We start from the raw sequence: 26,556 nt of genomic DNA, 5'->3' as shown, positions 1-26,556 counted from the left end.
TTTAAAGTAACCTGAATTACAATGAGAGATAAACAGAATATTTACCCATCCCTTATGAGCTGCTGCTGATATGTAAATTTATTCTTCTACTTTGCACAAATATACTTTTGAGCTACTGCTTAAACACTTTGAGGTCCTTAGTCAAACAGTTTTAATGATGCCTCCAATATTATGAAAGTGTGACATTTGATGAATGTCTCATATAGTTTTGATATCTAGGCACATGTCAACAAAAAAAATTGAACATTGGTTTGTCATGCAACACCTAGATAATTTATAATTTTACTGTTTATATCCATCTTGACATTTTTTATCTGCCAAAGGCAGGTTTCATTTGGAATCTTAATCTGAGATTTATTTGGTGGATCTGGAAATCATAGCTAGGGTTCCCACAGGAAATGGTCCATCTACCAACAGATTAAATGGCAGTCCTGCAGTTGTTAGGGGAGCTCTGCATTTAACACACATGCATACTCATTCAGTCAGCACTGGGGAGAAAAATTAAAGTAGTAACCCAGGTTTAGGAACAATGTAGCTAAAAAGTCCCATATTTGCTGAATGACAAAGGGTTATATAGCAGCATTTCATTTTATTATTCGTGCTTGAATTTCTTGTTTGCTCTGTTGAGTCTGCTGACGAATACTAATAAATGCCTGCAACAATCCAGACGAGAGATGCCTGGCAACAAAGCTATGCGGTGGACCTCCCTGATCTTCTCCAGTTCACAACCTGACCTTTTGAAAAATTGGCTGGGCTAAGCTGCAGAATTTGGGTGTAATGGTTATTGTTAACTCCAGCTTTAGGATTTATTAATTTGTGTGATCAAGACTTACCTATACTTCAAAGTTTCAAAAGACCAAATACAATCATCCATCCATTAGAACTAACATTGTGTTTCAGTGATTTCCACTTGGTATCTGACTGGTGATTCTTCTGTTTTGTTTTCCAAATCTAAAAATGTTCTTAAGTAAAATGAAAGACACATATAAAGAAATAGGTTTTTTTTCTCTCTTTACAATTGTTATTGGAAAAGTTGCCTTCCATAAATGGTTTATGGAATTGTTGAATTTATAGATAATTAGTATATGTTCATACTTAGTAAACAAAAATATATATAATTATGAAACCCGTTTTACTTGCAGTGGTAGAAATTTAAGACTTACCTAGTTGATTCATATTTTTAATTACTTTATATAAATTATTCTTAAAACAGGAAAATTGAAAAGGTTAGAAATATATAATAAGTAGCCAAATAGTTCATACCACTGGGGAAAAAAGAGAATAAAGAGTACTGTTGTGCTAGTTAATCTAATTTTAGGGTAGTTTTCACAATGATATTTTAAAAGGTTTAAATAGGGTGATACAATTTTTACAAAGCTTTAATTTATGCAATATGTTGATAAGTTAGGCAGTGTAAGGTTTAGGCAATTACACTATTATACTGTGTTCATGGACTTCATTTGATGAAAGACGTTAAAATTTAGAAGCTATAACATTACAATAGAACAGTTCTTGCACAGAAGTGTGTTGAATGAATATTGATGTGTTCATGACTATTTCAGACTTGAAACAAACAAAAACTTATAAAAATTTGGTGGAGTACTACCACTTTAGTTTTTTTAATAATAAAACAAATAACAAAATTCCAGTGAAGTGATTTCTATGACCAGTCAGTGGATAATTTGTAACATGGTATACTAAGCCTTTGAATTGTCTTAATCACAGATGAAATAACCTCACCAGTTCTTTTTGACATGTTTATTTAGAGATACAACCATGTATGGGAATGTGAAGGATATAGTTTATTTTGAATTCATGTCCAAATGAATAAATTATTGACATTCACAGGTTTCATGATTTTCCAGGTTAACAAACCTTTATCAAGCCTTATTTCAAAATCTTATAGCTATATCCAGGCTCTCCCCCATCACATGTTTCTGACTTCCCCTCAATGTATATAATACACCTTATCAGAATCACATAAAACTTTGTATCTGTGCTTATCAACATAACAGCCAACGGCTACATGTAGTTTTCGATGCTTGAAATGTGAGCAATGAGAATACAGAACAATGAAAATGAAAGTTATAGTACTTTTTTTCTTCTTCTTATGGCTGGTCAAGCCAAAAAATAAATTGAAAACCCCCTGAGAGAGTATACAGTATTCAGGTAACAAATTTGCATATTTTAAGCTAAGGATCCAAAAGTTACCTAATTTCTTGTGACTCCTAAATTAGAATCTTTGTAGGATAAGTACCTGTGATCTACTAGCTTATGAGCCTGATCATATCTAATATCATGTGCCAATATGGTAGTGTTCAAATTATGTTACAGAAACATGTTATTTAAATTTTTATTTTCCTGCCATGGGATTGAATTTACAGAAATATACTCTTAATTTTCTTTCTATGAGATTGAATTTTCTTTCAGGATCTTTCTCTAATGTCAAGATTTCTGAATTTTGAAGTTCTATTACTTTTGTAATTTATTAGTTTTATAATCTTATACAAACTTTATTAAACCATTATGTATTAACTACAAGTTTTAACCTTAAGTATTTTCTCTTTTTTGTATGTTTTTCATTGAACGGAGTAGCATTTTATTTATTTTCCATGTTCATGTCTTCTGCTCTTTTAATAAAAACATTTTTTCTTACTATATTTTATTTATTCTTATTACATTTTAATAAGAAAATCTTTTACTTTTAGCTAAGTAGATTCTTGCAAATAATAATAGCTAACATTTATTGAGTGTGTATTCTGTACTGACACTTTTCCAAGAGATTATATAATTTAAATAATTTAATGCTCATAATAACCTTCTGAGGTAGGTGCTTTTATTATGTGCTTTATTACTGATAGGGAAATTGATGAGAGGTTTAGTAATTTGGTAAAGGTCATACAGCTGTGTGGTACAGCCAGAATGCAAACTCTGCAGTCAGTCTTCAGAGCCCATACACTGTGGTTCTGCTTGGAAACTCTAAATACACCAGTATTCTACTTGGAAGGTCTAAACTTTGCTCTTGTACTCACTCGTATTAAGTGGAACCACTATGATATGACAGAAGTTTCTGATGTCCTTCTTTTATGTTTGGGGATAGAAAAGCCCATATATGCATCTATGTCGAAAACTAACCGCCCCACACACATAAAGGAAGCAAATAGTCGGAAATATTTAGTAAAGGGAATAAAGAATATTTATACACACATACAGATAGATAATCTACGTGTAACTCAGTAAAGGAATTGGTTAGGAGCCACTAGCTGATACTGTGTTGAAACTAATGTTTGTTTAGAAAAATTCTTAACCATTGAAAAAAAAACATTTGTATAAAATGTGGGACTACTATAGCACTTCCATCATGAAATCAAATTTACACTTATTTAATAGCAAAAAGTGTCATATCATTTTGATGTTTTTACATAATGTAGTGATTGACAATATACAAAAGAAGAAATAAACGTGAGGTTTTTATTCTTTTTATATTTATAAAATCAGATACTGTGATATAAGTAATAACCTTTCCAAAAAAAAAAAAAAGATAGAGGGTAAAGAAGTGGTGACCAATTATGTTAGCAAGTGTCAGAGAGCACATTAACAAATTGCTTCCTTTATGGTTCATTTTAGATACAAGTGCCCCTGAGTAGCACCTGCATCTGAAGGAGAGAGATCCATTTATTCGAATGTACCTGCCTATAGCACCTCCATTCCTCTTTCTCTTTTCTGCCACTGAGCTCTCAGGTACCTCAGATGTTGCTATTCTGAGTAACCCCTGTAGGATCCCGAGAGACAATTCTAGCTCAACCACTCTGAAGAAACAGCTCAGTAAACAGAATTGACCCCCCAGGGGACCATCAAATCCATTTACACAGATACCAGTTGTCACAAACTATTTACAAAGCCAGACAGAACAAAATTCCCCAGCCTCTAAGAATCCCTTTTTGATTCTAGCCACCTCCTCACTTCTATATAGTAGTTGTGAAGTAACAGTTATTTTTGGCCATGAGTTATGATTTCTTAGGTAGCATCAATTTAACTGAGTATATTCAATTAATTCAATTCAATAAATTTAACTGACATTAATGTATAGTTGTCTGGAGAATTGAACTCAAAAGGGATCCTAAAGCTTTCTTTACTAGGTTAGGAAATAGTATAATGCTGTTAATTTTCTAGACGAAGGAACTGAGAATTTAGTAGCAAAGCTAACATTGGGATAGTTGACAATAGTAATACCTCCAGGAGTAAAGGCAGAATTTGTTAGATCATGAAAATGATCAATTGGAAACAGTATGAAACTCACTAGGGAGATACAGGGTCTTCAAAGCATATAATACAGCTGGCCTAGGCACATGTATTAAGTATTAGGATTCTAAAAAGTCTTTACTAAATTTACCCACTTTGCCCATGTGAATAAACTGTCTCTAACAATAGCAGTAGGTGGCATTTGAGGAATAGTGAGTAATAATCTTCCATAACATCATTTTCAAATTGTCACAGGATAGGTTTACATGGCAGTGATAGCATTAAATAATAATAGCAAAAATTGGGGAATATATTTGGTTTGAAGTGGTTAAAATTCTTATGTCCAAATAATGCAGTGTGCCTGCAGAAGAGCAAATAAATAAAGGGATTGATAGTTGTCATAAAAAATTTCCTGTTATTTGAGAAAAGAAAGTTAGATTTCATAGACTTATGAATTATGAAGAAGAGATTAATAACTTATCCTATAAGTTCCTATGGAGAAATGAATTTAAATAGTATTAATTCTGTTAGTCATAATGATGGAACAATTAACAATGACATTGATTCAACACTGAAGCAAATTACTAAAGAAAGTTATAGAGTTTCCATTTCAAACCATATGAGAGAGATAGAGAGCAATCAACAGAATAGTTTTAGTTTAAACTTTCATCTGCCTAGAGATGAATTTGAATCAGAAGTGAATTGTTCTTTAAAACATTTATCTTATCTTTCTATTCGAATAGTGTATGAAACAGACCTATAACTTCACTTTTTGTTGCATTTTATTGGTATATTTCTAATGCAATTTTCTTTCAAGTGATGGGCTAATACAACATCTCAACTAAAGTTTTTAGTGGCATCATCCTGTTATCACTTGATAAAAGTCCTTCTTCTGGGGCTGGAGATTTTAGGAAAAATAATTGAAGACTAAGTTAGAGTAACTAAATACTATCGTATTATCTCTCTTTTTTTTTTTTTTTTTTTTTTTTTTTGCGGTATGCGGGCCTCTCACTGTTGAGGCCTCTCCCGTTGCGGAGCACAGGCTCCAGACATAAAGGCTCAGCGGCCATGGCTCACGGGCCCAGCCGCTCCGCGGCATGTGGGATCTTCCCTGACCAGGGCAGGAACCCGTGTCCCCTGCATCGGCAGGTGGACTGTCAACCACTGCGCCACCAGGGAAGCCCACTACTATCGTATTCCCTTGGTTGGAGGAGGTACTAACTCAGAAATTGAATTTAAGTTGAACTATGAATAAGATAAAGGAAATTTGGTAAAATGAAGTATGATACAGCAGTATCTTAAAATTTGACTTGAAAAGTCGAAGTGTATCATGCCGGCAACTTACTCTCAAATGTTTCAGAAAAAATTATGTATGTGTAGGTAGACAGACATAGAATAAATAATAAAGCAAGCGTGGTAAAATGTTAACATTGAGGAATCTGGATGAAGGGTGTATATAATTCTTTGTACTATTTTTGCAACTTTTTTATAAGATTGAAATTATTTCAAAGTGAAAAGGTAGAAAGAAATGACTGTTAACATCAGTCAGCTTTCTCATCTGGCTCTGTCTTCTTTAGCATGTTTATGCAGTCAGTGAAGTCTTTTGCATTTGTCTTTCACTTCTCCTCTCCATTTCTTGCCATTTTTCTGAATGACTTCAGTTTCTTGAAAGATGGCACTCCCACCTTGATTTCCTCCTCTCCAAGTACCTTCATCATCAATCTGTTTAACCAACACCTTCCCAGATCTACCACATCTTGGAATTTGTCTTTACAGTGTTACTCATTTTACAAGTTTTCACTCCTCAACTATAGCATCTTGTCCTTTCACAACAACAAATGTCTTGTGTTTTTCCTAAAGCTATTTCTTCTCTTCTGTACTCATTCCTCCTGTTCTCTTATTCTTATAGTCTGTCAACTTTCTCTTTACTTCACCAAGCTCAAACTCTTTGACAGTTCATTACTTTGCATATTTCTGCTTGTCCTGTTTTGGAACAACTGCCTTTGTGAAATCTTCTCATAGTCTTCCACTAGAGCATCAGGATGTCTAGCATGTTTTTTATGTGGTCTCTGTAGCCCTAGCATACTCCTTAGTACATTGTATTCAAATTACTAGATCAGTTTGTCTTCCTTCTCTCATGGTAGAGTCCTTGAGGGAAGAATCTGTTTTTGTTTTCCCAGTACTTATCACAGGACATATCACACTGCAGCCTTTCCATGGATTATTATTAAATTAATGAATAAATAAATAAATGGAGGGCGTCAAACTTTCTGTACAAATGATCGAATTCTGATATTGGGTAATGCAATATGGCAGAGTAGAAGAGTATTAAGAGCATTCAGAGGATTTAAGCAACATTTGCTAAAACAGTTGGTCCAAAAAAAAAAAAAAGAGCAAAGGAAAATTTTATAAATCAGCTTTGTTTACTCTAAAGTAAAATTAAATTCTCAGTGGAAGAGTATGGATAGTTGTAGAGCAGGTTCCAAATATCTGGTGAACAGTTTCAGTTAGGAATCTAAAAGCTTTTGCTACAGAGCAAGGATAGAAACATCCAGAAACAGAGCCAAATCGTACAGTATGAATTCTTCAGAAATATTAAACATTTAAAATTAAAATCCAGAAGTGTGTTAGAACTTGATGAATTTGTTTTGATAATACTTCAGGGGGTTATAATTAGTAGGATCCAGGAGGGATCAGTAAAGAGCCCTCTTATTGAGAAGGTTCCATGTCTGCTCTCAGTTTGGAGAATATAGTACCATCACAGGTTAAAAGGCAGTGATTTACCAAGAGTTCAAGAATCATGAAATTTGACATTAGGTAAGCTGAAGTGAGAAAGGGAGCTATAAATCTAGTAACCAAATAGCAATATAGATATCAGGGATGGGGTAAAGTAAGCACTCACAGGTTAGAAATAAAAAACTGAAAGAAGAGAGATGCTGCACTAGACCCCAAAATATAGAGGTGAAAACATGGGACAAGTTGCAGATAATGGTAAGTTTGTTCTCAAAAACAGGTCACAGAGTCAAGACTTAAAATTCTGAAGCAATTGATAAGGTGTTGTCATGGGGAACTGGGGGCTTTTTCTAGCTGGCAATGCTCCTTGGCTTATCCTTTTACTTTTTGAAGAATCTTTGTACCTCGTAAACTGGAGAATAGCGTAGAACCTAATAGTTATCTTCTGATATGCCCCTGGAGACAATTTTTGTTATTTTGATACTATTTTCCATAACTATTAATTGTCTTTCTTTGAATTGCCTATAAAGTTATATGTTAGTGTTAAAAAAGCATGGCCTGTTAATGATAGTGGTATTCCTTAGTGTCCATTTTAAAAATTTTATATAATACCTCATTCAGATTTGGGGGTACTAATACCAGCCTATTCTAGAAAAGTAGCATGATGAACATCTAAAGCAAATTGTTTTGAAATGTCAAGAACCAACAAATAATCTTCAGATACCTATATTAAAGTTTAAAACAAAATATAATTAAATTTCATAGATATATCACAGTATGTAATTATGATAGCACTTTCTCCCAGTTTATTCCCACAAACACAGGGAAATAGAGAGTAATTGACCAAAAATGAATGGTTTCTGGGCTTCCCTGGTGGCGCAGTGGTTGAGAGTCCGCCTGCCGATGCAGGGGATACGGGTTCGTGCCCCGGTCCGGGAGGATCCCACATGCTGCGGAGCGGCTGGGCCCGTGAGCCATGGCCGCTGAACCTGTGCGTCCGGAGCCTGCGCTCCGCAATGGGAGAGGCCACAACAGTGAGAGGCCCGCGTACCACAAAAAAAAAAAAAAAAAAAAAAAAAAAAAAAGAATGGTTTCTGATCTAGCATTCAGCCACCAATAAGATAATGTCCAGGACTTGGAGTTTATGACTGGTTCTACCAAATTTCAGCATATATGTAAGCAAAGAATTTCTTCTTAAAGAATGAGTACCTTGTTTATGTCCATTTGTTTTTATTCTAAAACTACTCTTCTTCTGCCTCAAAGGGATTTTAAGTTCAGCAAGTTAAAGAAGGCATCATCAGCAAGTAGGTGAGATTCACCTGCTTTTAAAAGTTGAAGAATTATTTCTGTTGGAAATAATAAAGTCCTAGTTACAATCAGTGTTTGTGCCTGTTGATCTGATTTACTGGTTAAAAGAGTTTGTTTTGTGTACTTGCTTGTGTGTCATTTTCTCCCCAGAATTTCACTATAACATCAGATATACTCTTCCTTTGAAATAGCTATTATTTACTAGTTACAGCTTAAAATAACTAATATTTATGAGATAGCCAGGCATTACAAAATATTGTCTAATGTATAATACATATCTGACAAAATGGAAGTTAAAAATAATTATCCTTATGTTATTTCCATTTTTATATGATGATGATTACAAAAATAATAGCTAACATTTATTGATGTGCCAAACACTAGGCCAGGCATTTTGCATTCATTAATGCTTAATTCAGTTAATCCTTACAACAACTCAAGTAAGTACTATTATGTGTCCATTTTGCAAACCAGAATCTGAGGTATGGAAGGGTAAAGTAATTTCCTCAAAGTTATGTGCTTGGCAAAGCCAGAATTTTAACTCAGTCCAATACCCAAATTCCAAGCACATTATCATTTCGCTGTAATCAGTTAACTTATTGCATCCTATTTTTCAAAATCTAGGAAAGAAAAGTTAATGTAGAAAATAATAACCTCTAAGTCAGTGGTTCCCACCCTTGATTGTATACTGGAATCATGTGATCACTCCCAGAGATTTTGATTTAATTAGTAGAAGATGTGGCCTGAGCTTGAGGATTTTTTAAAACTCCTCAGTTGATGTGCACTTAAGGTTGTAAACCACTGTTCTAAATGTCCACTGACTGTAGAAATGGAGATATTTTTGGCAAAATCACCCTGCACATGTTTGTCTGATAACAATAGGAGTAAGGTTAGTAAGTGCATGTTTAAAGCTGTGAGAGCTCTTATTTCCACAAAAATATTCATTTGATTGATTTAATATGTAACGATGGTGTTTCATATCTCATGTTTTTGTTTTGTTTTAAATGCAGATGTAACCCATGGTTATCTTGAACAAGAGACCACGGGGAGAAATAAAAGTACACAGCCAGATGAGCAACTGCCTGTGAATTCTAAGGGAAGCATGCATCAGAAATCCAATGAATTAGTTAATGAAGCTACATATGAAGGCATAGAATTGCCAGAGCAGAGATCAAGGAATTTTCAAGTCATCAGTCCTCATCTAGGTGATGAGACAGCTTACTGCACTACAGAAAAGTCCAAGTGAGTGCTAGCAGCATTAGATTTAGAAAGTAAGAATTGGGAGAACTCTTCCTTCCTTCCTCCCTCTCTCTGTCCCTCCTTTTCTTCTTTTTGATATGGACTAAATTTGACATATCATTAACTTATTAGGATTTGAGGAATCTAATCCTAGAGTTTTCTACTATTTTCATTACATTGATATAATGTGTCTAAATCACTGAGTGAAAAAGCACAAGGTGAGTTTGAATGAAGGTCATGAGGTTTTATATTGTTTTGTTGAATATTATTTTAAGTGACCTTTCATTAAGGATCTGGAAATAGCTATTAAGTTGATATTGAATGGAATATTATTCTCACAGCCATAACCTGGCAGCTCGAAGACAAAATAAGCCCAAAGATATGATTTGATTTGGGGCAGCACTGTTCTTCATTTAAATGAATTTGAATGCTTTTAGAAAGGGTTGTCTACTCTCCCATTTACCTTCCCTATTATTTTACATTCTGTAGTTTCTACCCATTCACTTTATGTAGCTACCTATTTCATGAAGGGATTTGAATTTTGACACCTGTGACTTTTACCTATGGGAGAAAAGCACTTTGATAATTAGTCATGTACTATGAAAATACTACTAAATTTAAAGATTCTCAATGACTAATATAATTTATAACTATATTGAAATATAAATATTACGTTTTCAGTCCAGACAAAAATCATATTTTATGGAATACTTTTTAACGGAGTTTTACATAGGAATATCTATTTCTATTTACTTAAAATTTATGAAATAGCTATATTAATGAATATTAATATATAATGAAGTAGATATATTAATATATTCTACTTTCTTGGCAATTAGTTATATTCTTATCAAAGTACAGTTTGGACTACATTTTTGGGGAGTAGGGATGAATGAAGAGGTGATAAACTTTATAACCACATGGGAAAAGTAAATAATAGAGATTAGGCTAAAGTCATCTCTTTTCCCTTCCCTTCCTTTATAGTACTTGCTAACAAGTTAATATTGTTCTCAAATAGCATACACGTTGTAAAAAAAAATTTTTTTTTTTGCGGTACGCGGTCCTCTCACTGTTGTGGCCTCTCCCGTTGCGGAGCACAAGCTCCGGACACTCAGGCTCAGCGGCCGTGGCTCACGGGCCCAGCCGCTCTGAGGCATGTGGGATCTTCCTGGACGGGAGCACGAACCCGCGTCCCCTGCATCGGCAGGCGGACTCCCAACCACGGCGTCACCAAGGAAGCCCCCAAAATTTTTTTTTGCTTAAATGTTACAGGAATAAGTTTTCATTTTTAATGTTACAAATTTAATAATGAAAATATGATATTCTGTCAATTATAATGAAAAAATATTTATTGTTCCCATTTTCAGAAAAGAAATGTATCTAGAGTCCTGACAAGAAGTACAAATTGAATTAATATTCACAAGCCCTTAAAAACTGCGTTCTTTAAATATACTGAACCATGAATCTCTAGACATTACTAAATGCTTTTCACAGATTTAGCTCTCCCTGTGAAGTTGACATATTAGCACCTCTGTGATATATTGTATATTAGCACCTCTGTGAAATTGCAATGTTCTATCTTTTTCATCCATAGTATTTTCTTAACAGTGCATGACAATAAAAAATTTAAATTAAGTAACTTTACGTACTTACTGTTAAAATTAAATGTTTCCCTCATTTGAAGTATAAAATGTATAGATCCTATATAGTTGAAATTATATGTATATTGTTTTAATAGTTTTCTTTATTACAGCATTATGGAACATAGAAATAATGATATGCATTACAAATGTATGATTCCTTGTCAAGTTACTTCAGACTTAAATAAAGAGGAGACAATAGCATTGCTTCTCAAAGAATTGGACATTCTCAAAGCAAGCAATAAAAAGGTACAATATAGAAAGTCTGATGATTGTACAGTATACTTTTAGCTGTTGACCTTCTAAGTTTGCTTTGTCACTCATCATAATTCAGTTTTATTGTGTACTTTAATCCTTTAACAGTAGCTTTATGCTGTTGCCATACCATGCCATTCACAGTATGATTGAGTTGAGACATGAGCTGTGAAAAGCAATTTCTTTGGTTTCCTGCCTTGGTGGCTTGCAATATCACTTCCTTTTTCATAGATCTGTGATACCTAAAAAATTCAAATTTTACTTCATTGGTTTCATGTTACTTTCTTAACTTGTTTTTCTTTTTTGTAGTATCTGTGCCCTGTGTTTCACCTCAATAATATATGTAAACTTTAAAGTAGCAAGGCTTGGAAATATTGTCATTTAGCTTGTGTTATCTTATACTGCTACATTTTGTCCAATCCAATTTGTCATGTCATGTTTTATCTTTCCTGACTCTTTTTCTAGTTACATTCCTTTGAGCTTTAAATAATGTTATTAAATAATGTGCATTTTCTATGCTTGCCTTTTTTTTTTAACCTCTATATGCTTTTCTGACTCTAATATTCTAGTTGTTTGACCTAATCAAACTGAAGCATGATGTTAAGAATGTTGATCATGTCTGACGGAAAACAGCATAAATGACATAAACAGAGGGAGAAATTAAAAAGAAAACATTTGGAGGGATCCTGTATGAAAGCCTGAGATATTTTCTGTATTTTCATTTATCAGCTGTTTATTACATGCCAATTATGAGCCAGGTGCCAATGCCAATTTAAATGGAATGTGATGGCATAGCATTCTCAAAGGAGATTTGTATCAAATATTAAGATTATTATCTTAATTAATTTTGTTTCGAAATATTAGAATTACTAAGAGAAACTATAATTTGTGCTACCCATTATTTTGTTATGATAGTCCCTTCCAAGTCTTTTGCTTTAAGACAAAAGAATGGATCAGATTGCTTTTTGCTACAGTAGTTATTTTTAATAATAATGTTGTTCCTTCTTTAATTTCATTTGCCTATACACACACATAAATTAAGTGTATATTAAAATATTTTTATAATTTCTATGTCATTTCAGGTAATAATTATTTTATAAAATATCTTAAAACCTTAAATTTTTTTTTCCCCTGGAGTTATGTATTCAGTAAGTTAATACAGTTATTCTACAAGGGTCTAGAGAAAAGTAAAAATTATCTTCGGTATTAATTATATTTGTGCAAGAAATTTATTAGTAAGAATCTATTTTTATTTCAATGTGTTTTAGCTTCAAGAAAAACTGACTAAAGAAGATAAAGAACAGAGAAAACTAAAGCTTAAACTGGAACTCCAAGAAAAAGCAACAGAAGCTCAAATTGCTGAAAAAACAGCAGGTATAGTAGATCAGTATTAACATATGGCATTCACAATCATACACAAGGTTATTATCTGATGTGGCTTGATGAATAGTAGCATACTAGCTTATTTGTCAAAGGAGGGAAAGCTCTGTCTTCTTTCTTTCTTTTTTTTTTTGGCTGCTTAGAAAATAGGTGGCTTTAACATCCTGGTACTGGTATTAGTGAGAGCTTTACCTGTATTCATACTGATTTGGGCATTAAATGCATTGTTAACACCATGTCAATCCAATCACAAAAAGGTTGTTTGTTTTGTTGGAAGGGTCTGAACAAACAAGGGGAAATAATGATTACCAGTGCCTCTACCTTTCAACCAGCAGTTCACATACCACTTATTGTTTTAGCTTGTTAAGAGGAAATACTTCTTTGTATGAAGATAGTCATATATTCATTGCCAGTGAAAACCTACATTTGATTCAAAAACCTGTTTTGTGCAGTTAATTAATTTTCATCTGATGACATGGATGATGATGAAGATAATGTTTGCCCTGAAAAGATCTTTCCCTGAAGATAATGTTTTCTGGTAAAAGGTTGCCAGAGTTTAAGATTATAAATGAATGCCTGAAATATGTTTTGGAGTCTATCTTCATTCACAGGTCATGGCAAGGAGAAAATTTTTAAAATGTATCTGTGATGTGTTACAGATATGATCAGGTGATTCTCAGTTGTCTCTGATGGACTCTGTCTCTCTCTCTCTACAGTTTATATATTATCCCTGTGACTCTCTTCCTCACACTGTTTTAGTGTGTTAAGAAAAGAGACATTTCATAGAATAGTAGAAATTAGCATTCAGAGGCATTTTATAGATCCTTTATTTTAACATTTTTTTTATCAATTGGAATGCTTTTAAAAAGTAATTGTATTTTGTGATTAGTTTGAAGTAATCATCATACTTTATAAATCACTTAACCTGGGACTTCGCTGGTGGCGCAATGGTTAAAAATCCATCTGCCAATGCAGAGGACACTGGTTCAAGCAGATCCCACATGCCTCAGAGCTACTAAGCCTGTGCGTCACAACTACTGAGCCTGTGCTCTAGAGCCCGCGAGCCACAACTACTGAAGCCTGTGTGCCACAACCACTGAAGCCTGTGCTCCTCAACAAGAGAAGCCACTGCAATGAGAAGCCCATACACACCAATGAAGAGTAGCCCCCAATCACTGCAACCAGAGAAAGCCCAAGTGCAGCAAGGAAGACCCAACGCAGCCATACATACATAAAAAATTTTAAAAAATAATAAACCACTTGACTTGGTTGCATATGAAAGAATTCTGGTGTTTTAGGTCAGAGACATGATGAACAGATACTGTCTGTCTTGAAAATATTACTGTGCAAAGTAGAACATCACCATGAAAATATAACTAAGGTGATCATAAATAAATACTCCAGCCAAATACCAGGCGGTTGTTTTTCTATTATGTTAAACTACTATGAATTTTTTGTTTCTTTTTTAGTGGGGAAATATGAGAGTAATATATTTTAAGGAAAACTAACAGTATGTTAAAAATGAATAATTCAAATATAAATTTAGAACAATTTAGAAGTTTCTTGGCTTTTTATAATCAAATATGTATACTAATTGCTGGAATGGTATTACAAGAAGTACATTTGTTTTAAGGTGTTTGCATTATAATTTAACTTTGTGTCTTAACAGATATAATTTAATAAGATTTAAGCCATTGTGATTTATTGTAAATCATGAATTCATATATCTGCGTAGCTCATTTATCTCTTGGAGGGGAAAATCATTAAGCATTAATATTTACTCCTTAAACTTTTGTGTAATATAGCTAATCATATACTTTACATATTTATTTATTGGTATATATTTAAGGGTTCCCTATTACTAAACAGTATGAATCACACATGCCTAAAATGGAAAGAATTTGATTGCTTTATGATTCTTGTTAACATCAAATTCTTCTCATTAATGACAAAATACTATTTCTTTCTTTTTTTTTTTTTTTTTTTTTTTTTTGCGGTACACGGGCCTCTCACTATTGTGGCCTCTCCCGTTGCGGAGCACAGGCTCAGTGGCCATGGCTCACGGGCCTAGCCACTCCACGACATGTGGAATCTTCCCGGACCAGGGCACAAACCCGTGTCCCCTGCATCGGCAGGCGGACTCTCAACCACTGTGCCACCAGGGAAGCCCCAAAATACTATTTCAATAAATGTTGAATGTTTGAAAGATGTTTAGGATATTTTTATAGTTCCCTAAATTGATGAAAATAGCAGTGCTATATAGTTTCTCTGAAACTAAGCAATCCTAAAGAAACATGTCCAACCATATAAAAATGGCTCAGGGACTTCCCTGGTGGTGCAGTGGTTAAGAATCTTCCTGCCAATGCAGGGCACGTGGGTTCGACCCCTAGTCTGGGAAGATTCCACATGCTGCGGAGCAACTAGGCCCATGTGCCACAACTACTGAGCCTGTGCTCTAGAGCCCGTGAGCCACAACTACTGAGCCCATGTGCCACAGCTACTGAAGCCCGCATGCCTAGAGCCTGTGCTTCACAACAAGAGAAGCCACCACAATGAGAAGCCCGCGCACCGCAATGAAGAGTAGCCCCCACTCACCTCAGCTAGAGAAAGCCTGTGTGCAGCAACGAACACTCAATGCAACCAAAAATAAATAAATTTAAAAAAAAGAAAAAAATGACTCAAAATTTAAATCCCCTGTTTTTTAAAGTATAAATTTTCAAAATGTATCTTTACTTTTTAATGTTTTAGTTCTATCTTATTAAAAAACTTTAAGATATTTTACTTTTAACCTTAGAATTATTATTATAATATGTCAAAAGAAAAAAACTGAATTGTTTAAGAAATCCATTGGTTTGAAACTACCGGAAGTTTATCAACTGACTCTTGGTAACTCTTGAACTTTTTCATATTTTCTCATTACACATGAATTTTTTAAAAGTTTATCTTAAAAAAGAAAAGCTAATCTTGAAAAAGCTTATCTCCTACCTGATCCAGTAGTAAGTGCAATCAAAAAGCTAAACACAATAACAAAAAAAAGTATGTTACTACCCTCATAGAAAGAGGAACATTATGGGACTATGAGTACATGTGATAAATGTTTTATTTAGTCGTATGAAAGAACAAAGAATACACACAAGCATGGATGTTTGTTTCTATCACTGCTCATTTTTATATTCAAAATAAAAATGTATTTGCTAAAGTAGATTACAAATGTGCATACACATAAAAGTATTATAGTATACTTAAGCAGAATATAAAATGTTTTAAAAGTCAAAATATTCCACATTAAAAGAAATACATGCTAAAACATCTGAACATTGGAAATTGCAAATAGGATACAAAAATGTATGTCTATAGATTTTTCAAATAAAATGTTAATTAAAATGTGAGGTATTCTAAGGAAATAGCCATTTTCTTTGAGTATATTAAATGTAATGATTTATATATATATATGATAATTCATATCAGTATTAGTTGTTATAGCAATAGAATTAGAATCAATCGAATAATAAGGCAATGGTTAAATAAATTCAGGTACCTTTATGGTATGAGACATTGTGCAGTAATTAAAAAACGTTTTTAAAGAATATTTAATGATATGAAAAAATCTTTATGAATTAAAGTTAAGTGAAAGAAGTAGGGGGAAGCTGTATTTATAAGTTTTGTTAAAAAACTATATACACGTATATATAATATAAAATGAGAGTCAAATTTTGATAGTGTTAATGGGTGTATAAATGCTTCAGTTAGCAGGATTTTTTCTGCCTTTTCAGGTTTTCTGCAGTGATTTAGTATTAGAAAAAGTAACATTACTTTTAAAAGATGTGGTTTTTTTTTTTAAGTTACTTGCTCACTAATCTTAAAATAATTCCTGTGATAGGTTTGACACGTAAAGATTACATAAAACAACATCTTATGAAATCCATGTGATGGCTTTGATCAGATCTTGCCATTTTACCTGTGCCATTTTTCTTGTCCTTCAGATTTTTCCCTTTTTTACTTTTATGTCTTTATTGTGTAACTTACGTATATGTTAGTCCAACTTGTCTCCCCAGCTAATTGTATAATTTATAAGAATAAGAATCTTGTATAATCAAAACCACATAAAACAAAATGTTCCCAGTACTTTGTGAGACAGGTTGAAGCAATGGAAAGACTATAAGCCTTGGAATCAGATGCACTAAGGTTCAAGTCACAGTCTTGACACTTAATACCGACCATGTGCCTTTGGGCAAGTTACTTATTAGCCCCTCCAGGTTTACTTCCTCCCATGTAAGATGTAAATATTAACTAATTTACCAGATTATTTTAAGGATTAGAGACAATGTATAGAGGCACCTAGGATATAACTGGTACTCAGTGAATTATAGCTAATATTAATATTAGATTATTTTTATCTTTATGAAATTCTTAAATCTTTCATAATGTCAGAAGTCATGAAAAAATTTTGTTCTGTTTAGCTTTTAATTTACATTCATAGTTCACTGCTAATAGATTTTAAAAGGGAGATAAACAGAAAAGTGAAACAAAAAAGTTTGAAACGAAGAATTGGATGATGAGAAAAATTACCATTGAGATATATATATATTAGCATTTATTACATTTTACTTAAACATGAATCTGAAATAAAAGAAATGGGATGCACAGAATTTGGGTTTTAATCTAATACATACCTATGAAAACCTTCATGTAGACTGTTACAACAGCATTTCCTTTGCATCCCTGTTAGTTTTACATAATGTGAATACTATCATTATAATGTGATCTCATGAGAGTTGGAAACTCCGTTGTGTCCTGCGTCATGATAAAATCTCAAATGGTTGACCTTTTTATCTTCCCCTACTTTTTTGACATCACCATCATCATCATCATCACCATTGATACTGTTTTTATTAGGTGCTTAATAGGGACTATGCTAACTTCTTTAAAAATTAAAGAAATATTTGTTGAGGGGTTTTCATGTACTAGGCACTGTGCTAGGCACTGAATATGCATCAGCAAATAAAACAGATTTGATATTTCAAACATGTCTTGTGTTTGCAGTCACTTCTCATTCATAATACGCCATTGTAGTAGATAGTGGTTAAATGCTTAGACTTTGGATTCAGACCTTTGTTCTAATCTTTCTACTACTTGTCATGTGTAAGTGACAGCCTCACTAAGATTTGCTTAAAACCTACTATATTATAGTTTGGTGACGTTTAAGTGAGATAATGTTTGTGAAGTACTTAACCCATTAGAAAGCACTCAATAAATGGTAATTATGATGATAAGGTGATGATGTCACCATCGTGTTTTCTCAAGACTTCTTGATCTAATAGGGGGCATATCAAAGTGTAACTAACATAAATAACTATCTCATAACTACTTATATATGGTTTTGTTTCACAAAGAATTGATATGTATTCCTTGTTAAAAATATATTTTATTTACTTCATCTTATCCACACAGGTTTTAGTTTTCCTTGACTTTCAGAATTAACCTTATTTAGAAAGTTTGAAAATATAAAAAAAAATTTTACCTCTCTACAAAAAAGAAAATAAAGGAATTTGATAAGTAGGTCTTATTATGTTTTAACTCATTAAATTATATGATTTATAAATTATTGGCATGTATGACCTTCAAATAGTAGGGCATGTTTTCGAGAAGCACAAGTGAAACATTGTCTCTGTCCTTTAGGTAAATGTCTTTTCTCATCTAAATAAAATGATTAAACCATAAATACTTCAAAAATTCTTTTATTTAAATTAAGTTTGACAGTGAGAGATAGTATTGTATGACCTGACCTGAATCCATTTAATTTAATCACTCTTACTTGAGTGGCGTGGTTATAACTTTTAAAAATAATTTGTTTAATTAAGCCTTTCATTTTTCTGAAACAGTCTCAGTGGGCATTGTCTAGAGTTTAATGTCTCTTAATTTTTATTAATCTATTGCATTTACAGTATACAGATGTGTACATTTTTACACAACAGTATTTATTTAAATAGTTTTAATGTTTTTTTGTGATACTTAAAATACTTATATTTCTTTAAAAGCCTTATATTTCTATTTCTTAAATGCTCACTTTAGAGTCTCTGCTCTATATGTTAGTTATTTTTCTTTCTTGCATGTCATCCATTAAAGATTAGCTGTGGAAGCTTGGAGCATGGAGAGATTATGAATGACAGAACAACTCCTGTAGAATAATAATCAGATTTTGGTATTTAATGCTGTTTGACTTTTGCAGACACATTTCTTATTAACCTTTGGTACAAAGAGAAATCCACGTTCCTGATATCTCATGGAGAAGATGAATTTGAGATCCTCTTCCAATTAAACTGAAATAAGGCCAATATTGGGTTTTAGTCAAAAGAACTCCTTAGTTCTTTAAGTCTTATATTTATATAAATCAATCAATCTATCTATCTATCTATTTATCTTAGTTACATTTTACATATAATTCAGTGGTTATATAATTTGCTTAGTTAGCATACTGTACTGATTCTGCAAGCGTTTAAACTGCTTTTTCTCTTTAAACATAGATTCTTCCCTGGGCACCCATATTTAGACTGACTTGTAAATTAAAAAAATATTGTTAAGCCCTTCTTATTACAGAGAATGTTCTTTTATTTTTGGTAGAGACAAGATGAGTTTAATGTTATTGTCCAAAGCATCAGAACATAGAATCCCTGAAACGTATAACTTAAGTTTTTCTATTCAGGTTAACATGTAAATGTTAAAAGTATAGGTATGTAATCTACTGTTATAGCAAATATATTAAGACATCCCAACTAATTAACATGGAAAAATAAAAATTGTTATGTAATACAAAATGTTTACATTGTTCTCTTGTAAAAAAAATTATGTTACCATTTATCATATCTCAAACGATGCTGACCATATAATGATTAAGAAGAACAAGAGTCAGTTAGTTCTATATATCAGAAGAACAGAAAATAGTGTAATACTTGCTTTTAAGAAATAATGCACAATGGAATCCCATTTTTCTGTATATAAATGGGCATTAATAAAATGTTAGTCTTTAACACTTAAATGGTGTAACAGTATTAATATAACGGAGCATTACATGTATCTATCTATATATTTTTTTAATTTGGAAGGAAAAAGGACTTCAAGAATATAACTAGTCATTTCAGATAAAAACAAAAAGTCCCATCTCTGTGAAATACAGCAGTTAGAAATATTGATAGGTAGAATGCTGATTATATTATTATCTTTGGCTGTAGAATCCTATGAGTATGAAAATTATAATGAGTGCCAGGTCAAATAATGCTTACAGGTAGAGTATGGCCAATTTTGTAACATGAGATCACATTATAATGATAGTATTCACATTATGTAAAAACTAACAGGGAAACAAAGGAAATGCTGTTGTAACAGTCTACACGAAGGTTTATCATAGGTATATATTAGATTAAAACCCAAATTCTGTGCATCCCATTTCTTTTATTTCAGATTCACGTTTAAGTAAAATGTAATAAATTCTAATAAATATATATATCTCAGTGGTAATTTTTCTCATCATCCAATCCTCCATTTCAAACATTTTTGTTTCACTTTTCTGTTTATTTCCCTTTTAAAATCTATTAGCAGTGAACTATGAATGTAAATTAAAAGCTAAACAGAACAAAAATCTTTTCATGACTTCTGACATTATGAAAGATTTAAGAATTTCATAAAGATAAAAATAATCAAATATTAATATTAGCTATAATTCACTGAGTACCAGTTATATCCTAGGTGCTTCTATACATTGTCTTTAATCCTTAAAATAATCTGGTAAATTAGTGAATATATACATTTTACATGGGAGGAAGTAAACCTGGAGAGACTTATAAGTAACTTGCCCAAAGGCACATGGTCGGTATTAAGTGTCAAGACTGTGACTTGAACCTTAGTGCATCTGATTCCAAGGCTTATAGTCTTCCCATTGCTTCACTCTGTCTCACAGAGGAAAAGAGAGAAACCATTATACATAACAATAACCAATTCTAAAGAGGAAATTATCTTGGAAAAAGTTTAGGTAGCAGTTATATTTCACAGAATTTTCATATTGGTATCTGTTAAAATTTAAAGTAGAAACTCTGTGCAGAAAATAAGTTAAATACCCCTTAATAGTATATTTCAGAAGTGTATAAAATTATTGATATTGACTTTAACACTTAAGGGATAAGCTTATTGCTTTTATATTAAAAATTATAGCTCTAAATGAATTTGGTAAAGTAGCAGGATACAAAATTAATGCACAGAAATCTCTTGCATTCCTATACACTAATGATGAAAAATTTGAAAGAGAAATTAAGGAAACACTCCCATTTACCACTGAAACAAAAAGAATAAAATACCTAGGAATAAACCTACCTAAGGAGACAAAAGACCTGTATGCAGAAAACTAAGACACTGATGAAAGGAATTAAAGGTGATACAAACAGGTGGAGAGATATACCATGTTTTTAGATGAGAAGAATCAACACTGTGAAAATGACTCTACTACCCAAAACAATCTGCAGATTCAGTGCAATCCCTAACAAACTACCAATGGCATTTTTAATAGAACTAGAACAAAAAATTTCACAATTTGTATGGAAACACAAAAGACCCCGAATAGCCAAAGCAATCTTGAGAAAGAAAAATGGAGTTGGAGGAATCAGGCTCCCAGACTTCAGACAATTCTACAAAGCTACAGTAATCAAGACTGCATGGTACTGGCACAAAAACAGAAATATAGATCAAAGGAACAGGATAGAAAGCCCAGAAATAATCCCATGCACATATGGTCACCTTATCTTTGATAAAGGAGGCAAGAATATACAGTGGAGAAAAGATAGCCTCTTCAATAAGTGGTGCTGGGAAAATTGGACAGCTACATGTACAAGAATGAAATTAGAATACTCCCTAACACCATACACAAAAATAAACCCAAAATGGATTAAAGACCTAAATGTAAGGCCAGACACTATTAAACTCTTAGAGGAAAACACAGGCAGAACACTCTATGACATAAATTGCAGCAAGATCCTTTTTGACCCATCTCCTAGAGTAATGGAAATAAAAACAAAAATAAACAAGTGGGACCTAATGAAACTTAAAAGCTTTTTCAGAGCAAAGGAAAGCATAAGACGAAAAGACAACCCTCAGAATGGGAGAAAATATTTGCAAATGAAGCAACTGACAAAGGATTAATCTCCAAAATTTACAAGCAGCTCATGCAGCTCAATATCTATAAAACAAACAACCCAATCCAAAAACGGGCAAAGACCTAAATAGTCATTTCTGCAAAGAAGATATACAAATTGCCAACAAACAAATGAAAGGATGCTCAACATCACTAATCATTAGAGAAATGCAAATCAAAACTACACCTCACACCCATCAGAATGGCCATCATCAAAAAATCTACAATCAATAAATGCTGGAGAGATTGTGGAGAAAAGGCAACCCATGGGAATGTAATGGGAATGTAAATTGATACAGCCACTATGGAGAACAGTATGGAGGTTCCTTAGAAAACTAAAAATAGAAGTACCATACGACCCAGCAATCCCACTACTGGGCATACACCCTGAGAAAACCAGGATTCAAAAAGAGTCATGGGGGCTTCCCTGGTGGCGCAGTGGTTGAGAATCCGCCTGCCGATGCAGGGGACACGGGTTCGTGCCCCGGTCCGGGAAGATCCCACATGCCGCGGAGCGGCTGGGTCCGTGAGCTATGGCCACTGAGCCTGTGCGTCCGGAGCCTGCGCTCCACAATGGGAGAGGCCACAACAGTGAGAGGCCCGCATACCACAAAAAAAAAAAAAAAAAAGAGTCATGTACTATAGTGTTCATTGCAGCACTATTTACAATAGCCAGGACATGGAAGCAACCTAAGTGTCCATCAACAGATGAATGGATAAAGAAGATGTGGCACATATATACACTAGAATATTACTCAGCCATGAAAGGAAAGGAAATTGAGTTATTTGTAGTGAGGTGGATGGACCTAGAGTCTGTCATACGGAGTGAAGTAAGTCAGAAAGAGAAAAACAAATACCGTATGCTAACACATATATATGGAATCTAAAAAAAAAAAAAAAAAAAGGTTCTGAAGAACCTAGGGGCAGGAGAGGAATAAAGACACAGATGTAGAGAATGGACCTGAGGACACAGGGAGGGGGAAGGGTAAGCTGGGACGAAGTGAGAGAGTAGCATTGGCATATATATACACTACCAAATGTAAAATAGATAGCTAGTGGGAAGCAGCTACATAGCACAGGGAGATCAGCTCTGTGCTTTGTGACCACCTAGAGGGGTAGGATAGGGAGGGTGGAAGGGAGACGCAAGAAGGAGGTGGTATGGGGATATATGTGTACATATAGCTGATTCACTTCGTATACAGCAGAAAGTAACACAACATTGTAAACCAATTATACTCTAATAAACATGTAAAAAAATTTATAGCTCTAATATCAGATATATTAAAGGTATGAATGTAAAAAGCACAGTTTTAGAAAGTGTTCTTATATTGTCTTTGAGTTATCTGTACTCAATACATGTATATGATGATGGTGAGTTTTGCCAAAAAGTTACTGTTTTATATTTTTGCTACTTAAAGTCACAATTTTGCGTAATTTTCTAATCAAGCTTTAGCAGTTTCTATACTCTTGGTAAATATAAATTTATAGCAGTTTTACAGAGGAAAATTTTAAAACATGTAAAGAGCTTAAAAACTTTTTTAATGTAATAATCATACTTCTAGGAATTTTCCTTAGTAATTACCTGTGTATATACATAAAGATTTGTGTACAAAGATGTTCATTACAGTGTTGTTTATATAGTGAATAATTGGAAACAGTGTTAAATCTGATTTTAGGAGCATCTTAGTTCAATCAAATATGTGATGTCCAAATGATTAAATTCTATTCTATTTTATAATTTTGAATAATACTGAAGAATATGAGAACATATCCTGTTTATTTTAATTATGCACATAAAGTTATAAAACTATGCAAAACATTTCTGTGCCCACATTTCTACGAGCGTGTATTTTTAATCAGAAAAGGTTATTTACAGAATAATCATGTAAAATTGTGAACATTCAAATCCAGTTTTAGAAATACAATATTCTGGCTTGTAAAAGAAGTTCTGAAGAAATAAGTTGAATCCAGCAGTGTAATGCCAAGAGTAGAACCATCAAACTACTTGGAGTCGGTTGGTTAATTCTCTACTGGTGTGTGGCATTTACCATCTGTGTTTAAATTTATAATAATTTATGCCAAGAAAGAGAAATTATAAATTTTAAGGAAATTAAGACATAGCATAATGTTTGTGGTTCTGGAATATATATGTGGTGGTTTTGTAAAACACTAAATGTTATGTTTGCAAGGAATTCATTTCACATCATGTAAAACAATAATAGTAAATGCTCAGACAATCTGAAATTCTTATATATATGATAAAGTCTTTTACCGAACTATTATCTATGTTATACTTGTTGCTTAGAATTTTGGAAGCTGAATTGTAATCAGTGATTATTTTACATGTTTCAAATTCAAATCCTAATGATTTCTTCTTCCCTCTCCTTATTTCAGCCTTTTCTGTTTACATAACTACCTTGAAGATGTTAAATGGATTCTTTTTCCTGGGAAATGTCTGTCCTCCAAATTATGTTATTTAGAGAATCATGATTCAGTGTTTAAACTAGATTGTTTTCCAATATACTGTCTCACTGCTACTGTATTTTTAAAGTAGTTTGAGAAGTGTAGAATATGGGCTTGTCAATAGACTTGGGTTCTACTAAGGAAATATGTACTCTGTCTTGATTCAATAAACTCATACTTAGTATGGTTCAGCTTCTTCATATTTACTTTTGCCTATATTAGAAAACAATTAGCTTACTAAACAAATTTGAGTATTTGTGGGTGGGGGGTGGGGGTGATCCTCTCTGAATCTTTCTCATTTGACTAAGAATTATAGGATATTTGATAACCGTGTTTAAAAATGGAGATATCCAAATATTATTGTAAACACCCAATGATTTGTTCTACCTACAATACAAGTATTTTACTGGGCTGGCTTACATAGTAGCTAATAATATTTGTTAATGTAATTTAACTGCTGTGAACCTTTACTGAACAAATATTGAAATTTATTCAAGTCAAAGAAAGAGAATCTCTAATGACTTTTGTTAAAGCTTCTATTTAATAGTTAAGGAGAAAAGTTTGTATGACATACGAGATGCAATTAACAGTAGATTTTACATTTAATAAAAAGAAAGAAGCATATGTATTTGCTTTATTCATTCCATCATAATTTGCATTAGAGCTGTGGGTGTTTAATGAGCAAATTCCAACTAAAATGCTATATTGATTTTCTAGTGAACTTTGTAATAGTCATCTACCTTGGAAAAGCTCAGTGTTTACAATTAAGTTTTCTTTACTGAAAATATTTGAGAGTTGCACATTGATTCTTTAGAAGTACTGAATTCTAGAAAAAGAATCAGGTTTTTTGTAATCAACAAATTTCACATATAACCTAATAGGTGTTAAAATTATCATTTTGTAATACCTTACTTTTGGAAAACTTTTCTTAGCATTTATAAAATATATAATCAGATTTGTGTGTGTGTGTTTTATGGCATTTTAAAATTTAACCTTAGAATACTTTAAATACACACATTGTTTATATATTTAGAGTTGATACAGCATTATAGAGGAAAAAATGTTTTCTCTTCATCACACAGGACCAAATATACCCTTGATGTAAAGCATTTTTCTTTAAGCATAGAGTTAATAAGACTTATTAAAGCCCTTGATATTAACAGCCTTACCTTTTCAATGAAGTGTTATTGTATATAAAGTAGAACACAGCTTACATTAAATGTCACTTTATAAAGATCTCATCACTCTATACAGAAGTGATAGGAAGCCTGTCGGCATTTAAAGTTTAGTAAATAGTGTTTTAACCTTTCAATATGCCAGAATATTACAGGGCAATATAACATACATGTTAATCTGTACCTAGGTGACTGTTTAGCATCACTTTGTGCATCCTATCTGACCCACAAATTAGAAGTATTTTATAATGTAAAAATATCTTAGAATATCATATTTTGTACAGACCTATGTCATTATGCTGTAGTGTTCTGAATGTGTTCTGAATAATAATATCTCCTTCAGTTCCCATTTGTAGTTTTTGCATGCCAGTGAAAAAGGTGAAAATGAAAAAAGCAAGAAATGTTGAAATGGTTATAGATATAAATGGTCCAAATTAATCAAAATCACATTTTTAATATGTGTGGAAATGAAGCCAAATTGTGAGTCTGTGGATTGAGGGTGATGATGGTATTGGTGGCATGGAACTAACGTTTGTTGAGAATCTACTTTATTTGACTAAGAGCTTTTATATATCATCTCATTTAATTTCCCCTAAGAACCATAACTGATGGTATTCTGTGCATTTTATACACCTGAACGGTGACTAACATAATTTAAGAAAAGTATAAAAAAAAAGTTGCCTCAGACCTACTAGAGCATGGACTTGAGGATATGGGGAGGGGGAAGGGTAAGCTGTGATGATATGAGAGAGTGGCAGGGACATATACACACTAGTTAGATAGCTGGTGGGAAGCTGCCGCATAGCACAGGGAGTTCACAGGGAGTTCACTAGGTGCTTTGTGACCACCTAGAGGGGTGGGATAGGGAGGGTGGGAGGGAGGGTGATGCAAGAGGGAAGAAATACAGGAACATATGTATATGTATAACTGATTCACTTTGTTG

The 26,556-nt window shown here is 32.9% G+C and overlaps 1 protein-coding gene across 11 annotated transcripts in view; it reads left to right on the top strand.

Annotated features, from left to right (window-relative positions):
- MIPOL1 (mirror-image polydactyly 1) overlaps positions 1–26,556 on the top strand; it is a 326,266-nt gene that overhangs the window by 72,273 nt on the left and 227,437 nt on the right. For 9 of the 11 annotated variants that reach the window (XM_067028562.1, XM_067028563.1, XM_067028566.1 and 6 more), the window contains 3 exons: positions 9,294–9,525; positions 11,276–11,411; positions 12,686–12,791. In XM_067028562.1, the coding sequence (XP_066884663.1) occupies positions 9,294–9,525; positions 11,276–11,411; positions 12,686–12,791 (474 nt within the window). Of the gene's footprint in view, positions 1–8,238; positions 8,284–9,293; positions 9,526–11,275; positions 11,412–12,685; positions 12,792–26,556 lie in introns of all 11 variants that reach the window. The other 2 variants (XM_067028564.1, XM_067028567.1) reach the window with 1 other exon arrangement.

This window comes from Kogia breviceps, chromosome 3 (genome assembly GCF_026419965.1).
Source record: "Kogia breviceps isolate mKogBre1 chromosome 3, mKogBre1 haplotype 1, whole genome shotgun sequence".
NCBI classification, from domain to species: domain Eukaryota; kingdom Metazoa; phylum Chordata; class Mammalia; order Artiodactyla; family Physeteridae; genus Kogia; species Kogia breviceps.
Note: the sequence above shows the minus strand (reverse complement) of the source record. Positions and strands in the feature narration are given on the sequence as shown.